This window comes from Papio anubis, chromosome 8 (genome assembly GCF_008728515.1).
Source record: "Papio anubis isolate 15944 chromosome 8, Panubis1.0, whole genome shotgun sequence".
Taxonomy (NCBI): domain Eukaryota; kingdom Metazoa; phylum Chordata; class Mammalia; order Primates; family Cercopithecidae; genus Papio; species Papio anubis.
The window spans coordinates 18,283,608-18,294,022 of record NC_044983.1 but is presented as its reverse complement, the minus strand read 5'-3'; the positions used below and the strand labels follow the sequence as shown (position 1 = coordinate 18,294,022).

Sequence of the window (10,415 nt, the reverse complement as noted above, 5' to 3'; positions counted from 1 at the left end):
CACACCATTCTCCTGCCTCAGCCTCCCGAGTAGCTGGGACTACAGGCACGCGCCACCTTGCCCGGCTAATTTTTTGTATTTTTAGTAGAGACGTATTTTCACCGTGTTAGGATGGTCTCGATCTCCTGACCTCATGATCTGCTCACCTCGGCCTCCCAAAGTGCTGGGATTACAGGCGTGAGCCACCACGCCCGAATGATTCATTGAGTTCTGTACTGAAAGACAGAAGTGTTGTCTCCAGCCTGGACAACAGAGCACGACTCTGTCAAAAAAGAAAAAAAAACAAAAAGAAAAAAAGTGACTCATTGAGTTCTTTTTTGTTTTTTGAGACGCAGTCTTGCTCTGTCACCCAAGCTGGAGTGCAGTGGCTCGATCTTGGCTCACTGCAGGCTCCGCCCCCCAGGTTCACACCATTCTCCTGCCTCAGCCTCCCGAGTAGCTGGGACTACAGGCGCCCGCCACCTCGCCTGGCTAGTTTTTTGTATTTTTTTAGTAGAGACGGGGTTTCACTGTGTGAGCCGGGATGGTCTCGATCTCCTGACCTCGTGATCTGCCCGTCTCGGCCTCCCAAAGTGCTGGGATTACAGGCTTGAGCCACCGCGCCCGGCCCCCATATGAATTTTAAAATAGCTTTTTCTAGTTCTATAAAGAATGTCATTGGTAGTTCGACAGGACTAGCCTTGAATCTGTAAATTGCTTTGGACAGTGTGGTCATTTTAATGATATTGCCGCCTCCTGGGTTTACGCCATTCTCCTGCCTCAGCCTCCCGAGTAGCTGGGACTACAGGCGCCCGCCACCTCGCCTGGCTAGTTTTTTGTATTTTTTTTAGTAGAGACAGGGTTTCACCGTGTTAGCCAGGATGGTCTTGATCTCCTGACCTCGTGATCCGCCCGTCTCGGCCTCCCAAAGTGCTAGGATTACAGGCTTGAGCCACCGCGCCCGGCCTACTTTTGCTGATATTTTACATAGGTATTTTTGCTAATATCTAACATGAATGTATTAAGAATTTTGGCATCAGTGTTATAAGTGAGAACAGCTATTTTTCTTTTCTAATACTACACTTTTTCTGGTTTGGAGTCAAAGATATGCTAACTTCACAAAACCAGTGGGCAGCAGTGCTTCATCTTCTATTCTGATATAATTTGCCTGAGATTATCTGTTCCTTGATCCTGTATGTTTTATGTTAAAAACAAAAGCCAAAATCTAAAATCAAAACAAATCACTATAAATCTCACGATCTAAATAGATTTTTCTACAACTACATAAAATTTATTTACCAGTCTTCCCTCACCTATAACTATACCCCAATGTAACTAACATTCAATGAAGCTTTTTTAGGTCTCTTAAAATTACTTCCTCAGAGACGGTTTCTAAGTCCTTCCCAGTATAATCTTTCACAGCACCCTAACTGACTCTTCGCAGCACGTACCAAGTAGACATTGATACTATATCTGCATCTCCACTATACTATGCTCAACTAGGGGAGACCCCATTCTTGTTGTTCACCATTTTATTTTCTGTACTGGGCTCAGCACTTAACACTATTGAGCCCAAATATTTTTTGAGCTGTTTCAATAATATACTTAGTAATATTAAAAAATTTGTATTTTAAAAATGAGTCCAAAAGTTTATTTAACAAAGAATATAGAAAACAATTAAAATATACAGAAACAAACAAAGCTTCCTAACGTTGTTCTCAAAAAACAAAAGAGTAGGCTGTATTCTTTCACAAAACGTTAATGGGCACCTGCCTAAATCTTGTACAACTTAAGTTTGATTATGGCTTTGAATCAATCTTCAGCACATATCAAACTGCAGTCAGGAGGTAAAGTCGCTAGGTTTCATCTTGAGATTAGTTTCTACAGGTGCCTTATCACACACAAAGATATTACCTTAGTGATAAAGCAGAAGAGGCAACGCACTTTGCCCTTTCTTTTAAGAAATGTTTCTCGATGTATCTTCTGCTTCCAGAGGGGTCACATGCCAAGCACAAACGCATCATTAACCTCTCTCGACAAACTAGTAATTGTATGCCTCTCCTTGACCCACCCCAGTAACCAATGTACAATTACTGTTCTAGAAAACATATTATAGAAATTATTTTCTTGGATGATACTTTGGTCAAACAGCTCAGGTAAAAAGCTTAGCCCAGGGTATCTGATAGCCAAGGGTATCAGGGTATCTGGGCTTTAGACTGACTGACACTCAGTCTAAAGCATGGCTTAAAAATCATAACAAAAATTTAAAGTGTACTAAATAGGACCCAATGCCACATTTTTAACTACATAAATAGACCATAAGAGACAGTGGTATTACCTTAACATGATCTAAGATCACTAGCGGACCATTGACTCCAGATACTGTCTTGTATGCTGGAAAGAAATACAGAAGAGTCAGCTTTAGTCAAACAACACAAAAGCTTAAATTAGCTCTCTGGCATTACCAAAAATCCTTTCTATGTTATCATATCTATTAGAATACGCAACACTCAAATAGTTACAAAATTTTTTAATGCATTTATAAAAATGTCTGTGCCTACAGAACTTTTCATAACTCACTGTCATCCAACCAAAAATATTTTGAATCCTTAGTAAGAGTAAGTCATTGTTCTAAGCACCCAGCATACAAAAACAAGACACAGAGGGACAGACTCTGCTTGCCTTTGAAAGTTCGGTCTTATGAGAGAGTTAGAATGTGATGTGATAAGGGCTCTCACTATGGCCTGCAGAGGGTTTGTGGGAGCACAGCAGAAACAGGGCAATAGTTCTCATCTCAGGGAGAAAAGTAAAAACTTTATAGAGGAGGTGGCATTTAGCTAAGTAGATGAGGAAAGGGAATTTTTAATGTTAAGCAGAAGTTACCAAAGTCACAAAGGAAATCGGAGAAATTGTATATAGCCTGCAAGGTAAAAAGCCATAATTAAATTGTGTCATAAAAACTAAGGGAAAAGAGCTTTTGAAGGAGGGAGTAGGCAATGGAAAGAAAGGCCAGAGGTCAAACAAGATAAGAAAAGTATCCTTTTAAAAAAAGAGTCAAATGTTACTGCCAGGTTAGAAACTGTTGTTTTCCACTGCAAAGTGCGCCCTAAGAATAAACTGCTACTCTACCCCAGCAGGTCCTACCCAAAGCCCTCACCTATCACACCTGCACGGCAAGTGAAAGGGGGATCAGGTATAAGAACACTCAGGGGACAGTAATTCTACCAGACACCTACAAAATTCACTAAATTTCATAAGCAGAACAACTGAAAAAAATACATGAACCAAAGTTTTGAAGAAAATTTACTATAAGGCCTAAAATAATTAATATGAAGCTGTCTAGCAACTGGGAATTTGTCACTTGCTAGGTTTCTTTTGAGGTCTTATAATGAGTTTGCACAGAGATTCCTGGCAGAGATGTGGACTCCCAAGAATGAGGAAACCATTTACTAACCAGTCTGTCCACTCGAGGGGCTTCGGAATTTAAAATTACAATTCCTTCAGCCTCAGGCTGGGAAGCCAGAGCCCTGGTACAAACGCTGGGACGGAGCAGACAGCGCTGTCAGGGCTTCCATCTTTCCTGCTAACCGGACGTTTAAATCCAGACATCACATATTTGCTTGAATATATCAGTAATTGTACTGTAACTGTCTCAATAGAGGCCCCCAACTGAAGTGTTTTTTTGTTTTTTGTTTTTCACTTTAGATAAAAAGCAAGTTACTTGGAGGGATGGTCATGTGAAAGGATTAATCATTCCCCTAGATTACTAGAAAGACCCCATTTGCCACTCTGCCACTTTTATGAAAACTATCCCTACTGTTTTAAAATGATCGAATACTCTTAAAAAACATAATTCCAACCCCCAAAAGATTTCTTCATTGTTCTCATTTTAAAAAGACTCCCAACATTGTTTTTCAATGACTTTCTAAAATTGCCAAGTGGAAATGGAAAGTGAGCTACATTAGAAATATGTTTTCTTGAAACCAGTTTTCAGAAATGCAGAAACGTACACCTTTCCAAAACCTTTACCAAACAGCTGGGGTCGGGGAGGGGATATGGTGTTGAGATTTATGATAAACTGTTTTGAATAAAATGAAACATCAGTAAAATACATCAGGTTCTTAAAATTCTCTTTTATTCGACAAGACTGTATCTCCTTTATACGTCTAATTTCTACAACAATAAAGCTTCAGAATCTCATATTTAAAATTCAAGCTCATTCCAAACCATGAAATTTTGCCAGTCACGAGCAAAAGTATGACCAAGAAAAAGAAACACTAATCATAGCTTTTCCTGGAAACAGTGAATCAAGTTGGCTTCTACTACAGAAGGCAAGATTCTACTTCCTCAAAAGTCTCTAAATTTGCAACAATGTATCCAGCCTTTCAAAAAGCCAATAAGTAACCTTGCAGGTTAACTGATAACACCAGCATACATTTAGTAAGCACTTTTCAGGAATTCTCATTTAATCTCCATAATGGACATATGAGTTAGCTATCATTATTCTAAGTTTCAGAAGAGAAAAATTATTCTCAGAGAAATTATTGTGTCTTGCCCAAGGACACAAGCAACCAGCCCAAGGCTCTGAACGTGCACACTCTAGCTCCAGGGCCACTTATTCTTTGATTCTACTGTAGCCCAAATTCTAAAACTGAACCGGTCCATTTTTTGTGGTATGGTATCTTCTAAGAATTATGAAGCGATATCACCCAAAAGTTTCGCAAGCCTGCAATTTTAGCTATGAAAAACAGGTTTTTACTGTTCGCATCAGGGAATATTTCCCTGTGTCTACGCTTTGTCATAATCACAAAACAATCTTTTTCCAATGGAGTCGTAGCTACTGGAAGAGTTTAAGTAGAGAACGGAGAATCTGGTGGAGGTGATTCAGCCATCTTCCTGCATTGAAAATCACGAAAAATATGAGGCGATGAGGAGACACTTCGAAACAAACCAGAGGTTAAACATGCTTGGTTTAAATTCAACTGACATATAAAAACGAAGCTAAGACATGTTATAATCCAAATAAGATAAAAATGTGACCCAGCTTTATAGCTGGAAAGAGTTTCATGTTTTTACAGAGCATCTTCAGATAGGCTATCTGATTTCACCTTCACAAAACACAACGAGGTGGGTGCTAGGGTTTGAATATCCCCTCGGAAACTCCAAAACAAGTTGAAACTTCATCCCTGATGTGGCAGTACTGACAGGTTAGGCCTCTAAGAGGGGACTGGGTCATGAGGACTCTGCTCTCATGAATGGATGAATCCATTTATGGGTTAATGAGTTATCCTGTGAAGGGAACTGGTGGCTTTACAAAAGGGAGAGAGACCTGAGCTAGTGCCTCCGCATTCTCAGCCCCATCACCATGTGATGTCCTGAACCACCTTGGGACTCTTTCAGGTCCCAACAGAAAGAAGGCTCTCACCAGATGCGGCCCCTCCACTTTGGACTTCCCAGACTCCAGAACTTTAAGAAATAAATTCCTTTTCTTTATAAATTATCCAGTTTCAGGTTTTCTGTTAAAAGGAACAGAAAATGGCTAACACAATAGGCAAGGCTGATGCACCCTAAGGAAACTAAGGCCCTGATAAGTTTGTTTTTAAATGGGGGAGCCAGGCTTCTAACTGTTTTGTTTTTCTTTAATCTTAGGATTGGTACTCTATGACCCTTATATTATTTCTGGCCTTGGTCTCCAGTACAATTAAAAAGTATGGAGATCATACAGCTTCTAGCACTTGGACTACAAGTGGGAACTAAAAGACAATTTATATAAAACTACAGCTCTGTTCCATGGTACTAAAACTATCTGAGAGAACACCAAGCAGAATGATAACAAACACTACCTTTTATCTCTCGACAGTATTTATCCAGCCTTCCTCACCATTACCATTAACAGCCCAAAACAGAGATACCAGTTTACAGTATGGCTGTAAAAGACATTAAGTTGCCCTTCAAAAAAGACAAAAACCGATTTGCAAATTACCTAAATATTTCTATTTACCAAAATACTGACCACTCCTCTCCAAATGAACAAGAATTTGAGTCCGTAGGTCGGTGTACGGGGGATAATCAGAACTTCTGACAACACAGAAGATACATTACATTCTTAACATATTTTACAACCAAAATGTCTTGGCTTTGATTCTGAACTATCGTATCAGGCAGACAACAAGTATTTACGAAGTAACACTTAAAACCCAAAATCTACACAGGTTTTAAGGAGCACGTATTTTGTCAGACAACATCCTCTTCCTCCTGCAGGACAGGAGACTGTTCAACACTACTAACACCATTTAATGATTATGAAACACTCAGAAAAAAAGTTGACAGCCATTGCATAATGTGTCCTAGTCTTTTAGCCTCCACCTTATTAGCAAAACAAAAACCCAGAGCAATCATCCTCTCTTGTAAAAGAAGAGTAAAGATCCACACCATGAGCAGTGGGTACCTAAAGAAGAGGTTCTAGAAAAAAAGCAAGGAGAAGATTCCTATTTTGACTTTTTGCAGGGCTAGCTCTGCCTTATAAGAAACTTAAGGTCAGTTGATTTAGGGTCTCAGGAAAAATGGAGACGACCGAATTAAAAATATATAGCATTCAAAAGCTCTACGTATGTTGTTGAACCTTTCCTTTTAAGAGAAAATCAAGATTTCATTCCTTGTGACTTCAGAAATTCAACTAAAATGCTCAAGATAATTTCCTAATTTCAAGCCTGAATATGTTTTCCATTTCTTGTTAAAAGTCCTATAATCTGGAAGCTATTTTTAAAAAGGATCTAATTTGTACGGTGGAGCTGTCAACATACTCCATTTCTTCATTCAAAAACCACCACTTTTTGAGTTTAAATACAAGTTACACAATTACAAGGCACATTCTATTTGTCAGGCACTGTGCTAGGCAGTGGGGACACAAAAAGGATCTGTGACTTCTAAAGGTTCAGTGTGAAGCTTTAGGCCGGGCACAGTAGCTCACACCTGTAATCCCAGCACTTTGAGAGGCCAAAGCGGGCGGATCTCTTGAGCTCAGGAGTTGGAGACCAGCCTGGGCAACACGGGGAAACCCCATCTCTACCAAAAATAAAAAATAAAAATTAAAAAAAATTAGCTGGAGGTAGTGGTGTCCGTCTGTAGTCCCAGCTACTCGAGAGGCTGAGGTGGGAGGATCGCTTGAGCCTGGGAGGTGGAGGTTGCAGTGACCTGAGCTCACACCACTGCACTCCAGCCTAGGCAACAGTGAGATCCTGTCTCAACATATACACACACACACACACACACACACACACACAAAATAACTATAATTACATATCCCCTTAAATTATATCATCAATCAATTTACAAAAATTAAGACGTTGGCTGGGCGTGGTGGCTCATGCCTGTAATCCCAGCACTTTGTGAGGCCTAGCGGGGCAGACTGCCTGAGCTCAGGAGTTCGTGACCAGCCTGGGCAACACAGTGAAACCCGGTCTCTACTAAAATACAAAAATTTAGCCGGCCGTGGCGGCATGAGCCTGTAGTCCCAATTACTCAGAAGGCTGAGGCAGGAGAATTGCTTGAACCCGGGAGGCAGAGGTTGCAGCGAGCCGAGATCGCGCCACTCTGCACTCCAGCCTGGACGACAGAGTGAGACTCCGTCAAAAAAAAAAAAAAAAACAAAAAAACAAAACCAAACCACAAACATTAAGACGTTAATCAGTATTTACTCAGAAGCAATTAAAACTTTTGCGTAGAATGAAAAATATGGCAAAAGAAGAAGATATTCAAATACTGTTAGTTGTTAGCCTAAGTACGATATCATTTATGCTTTTTAGAATAACACGGACATACAAGTGAAACTCAACCAGGCATTTCAACTCCCTGCTCTGATTCCGCCCATGTTCACAATCTATCCACTGAATTATTTGAGCAAGGAGTTTAAATACAAGTTACACAATTACAAGACACATGCTATGTGTCAGGCACTGTGCTGGGCAGTGGGGATAAAAAGGATCCCTGACCTCTAACAGTTCAGTGTGAAGCCCTATGCTACAACAGTTTTGTCAAGAATAACGTCTGGAAAAATTCTTCAGCAACTGGCTAAGTACGTACGAACTATGGAGAAATCACATTCATCTCTCTTAAAGGTTTACAATCTTAATCATGGAGTATCTTTAAGCAACATTATTTCAGTTGATATTCTCTGAAATTATTGATTATATGGAAACTGACTACTGCACCTTTATAACCTCTTTAGAGAGGCACCACTAACGTCTATCTGTTCTGCCCAAAGAAAAGCAATGCATACAAACGTAATTAATAAAAGAGAATCTGTAATTCGTAGGTATAAATTTATTGCCAAGGTTTGCATAAGAATGCAACATCTGCCGATTTCCTGAAGTAGCTACTTCAGCTCAGATAAGCCCCAACATACATTGTCTAATTCGAACAATTCCCAGGGTAAAAGGCACATCTCAGCAATCCACCGAATCAAATGTTTTCCTTTTTCTTCACACTGCAGTGCCATCACATGACCCAGTGACAGATCAGGATGTGGATTAGTCAGGCTTCAGATCGCCCAGGCTAACACCCTTCATCTGAAATCCTTTTTAACCAATCGGCCACCTACAGACAGGCACTCTGGCAATTAACCAGTGAAAATGCAGCCTCACCACCCGGGGAAACATCATGTGCTTTTCCCAGTTTTTAAAAAAGTCTATTTCGAGACTTTTTTAAAAACTGGGAACTGGCTCATTGCCAGTTCCCAAGAACGCTGTGAAGTTAGATGCTACACAACTGCATTCCCTAGTAATCAAGAACCATTTCTTTCGGAATTGCTGAGCTATCCACTTAAACCTAGTTCATTAAGGCCTTTTTATTTAAATAATCACAACACTTAAACAAGCCTATGCACACACACCATCTATGGGCAAAGCCACTTGGCTTCCCCAAAGAACCTTGCACTCAACCAAGTTCGGTTAACTGGTCAGTAAATGAAGAGGCAAGGGTAGAAAAAGGCCCAGCGGGAATTTAAGAACCTGGATTTTTAGTCCTTGCTCTGCCAGTAAGTGTCTGAAGCATGGCAAATTCTACCCCTTCCAGAACCTTAGGCTTCTCACCTGTAAAATGATAGGGTTGGACTGGATGACCTGCAAGGTACTTTTCAGCTCTAGCGTTTTCTGATATCTAGGTGTTCTTCTGTGGAGCAGCCCCTCCACCGAACACCAAGCCACATCTCCCTCTGGCTAACTGGCCTGACCTCCATCCACGAAAGGCCTGACCACGCCAGCGATGGCTCTACCGTCTGCCCTCCGCAGTAGCTGAAAACCCCACTGAGGTCCTCATCAGGGGAAGGGGAGAAGAAGGGGCGTTCCCTCGACCCCTAGATATCCAAATGAAGTCAGGGGAAGATTAAGATCGGAGTGACAAGAAGTGGCCCTCGGGGACGGGAAGCAAGTGCCTGAGAATGCTCCCCACTAGGGAAGCTGGGGAGGGGAGGGGGTAACGGTGTAGGGCAATAGCCAGGAGCCCACCAACCCCAGGAAAAAGTTCCTGCTGGTGCTCTTGCCCTCAGCCCACCTCCCGGAAATATTAGGTACAGGCAAATCTCCTTCTAAAGAGACAAGTGGGTCAGGGTCGGAGGGGAGACGCGGGAGGGAAAAATAAATCCTGCACCCTACCCGCTGGCTAAGCAGGTGAGTGGGAGCAAAGGGCTAGGCTAGGGAGCAAAGACCGGAGACGTCTTGCTCTCTGATACTCACTGAGGCGAGGCTGGGAGAGGTAGTTCCGACTGACGGCCAGCGCCTGCTCCCGAGCTCCCACCGCCGGCCCACCGGTGGGCACGGGTAGCTCGGGTGCGGCCCCGTTGACAATCCCCCGCATCGCCCGCAGCGCCATCTTGTCTCCTCCGTCCCGACTGGCCCAGCAGCGACGCCGCGCACGCGCGGATATACCAAAGCGGCGCGCGCCCCCGGCTCCGCCCATGCGCGCTGCGGCGCCCCGGCCTCGCCCCGCCCCCTTCGCCGCCGGCCGCCCCCAGCCTCGTGACTTCGCGCCGCCGGGGCCTGGCGGGCTTGCGGGCGAGAGGAGCTGACCAGCGTGCTGGGAGGCGGGCGCGGGCGCAGAGGGAAGGGAAGCGAAACAGGGCAGATTGCAGGAAAGAGAAAAACCAGCCAAAAGAGAGGCGGACAAGCGGGAGGGGAGGAAGGCAAATGCGTGCAGGCAAACGTCAGCTGATGTCCATTTCGAATGGGCTTTCATGACGCTGAATGGAGAGAATTCAAGCTGTGAAAACCGCTTTGAAAAACAGAAGCAATGGAAAACATGTTTCAGTGATTGTTAACACACGTGGCATCATTTAGTTCACTTTACTCCCTACCAATTCGTTCACGCATGTATCCATTCAACAAACATATATTGACTTGTTATAGGATGTGCGAAGCGGTGTGAAAAACAGGAACAGATGT

General features: G+C 42.6%; 1 protein-coding gene across 1 annotated transcript in view; it reads right to left on the bottom strand.

Moving 5' to 3' along the window:
- The window catches only part of ATP6V1B2 (ATPase H+ transporting V1 subunit B2), a 24,081-nt gene extending 14,154 nt beyond the window's left edge, over positions 1-9,927 (bottom strand). Inside the window, exons 1-2 of the mRNA XM_003902489.4 lie at positions 9,711-9,927; positions 2,318-2,373 (exon numbers count right to left, since the gene is read on the bottom strand). Coding sequence (XP_003902538.2) covers positions 2,318-2,373; positions 9,711-9,846 — 192 coding nt within the window. The 5' untranslated portion in view covers positions 9,847-9,927. The remainder of the gene's footprint in view (positions 1-2,317; positions 2,374-9,710) is intronic.
- Positions 9,928-10,415: the final 488 nt, after the last annotated feature.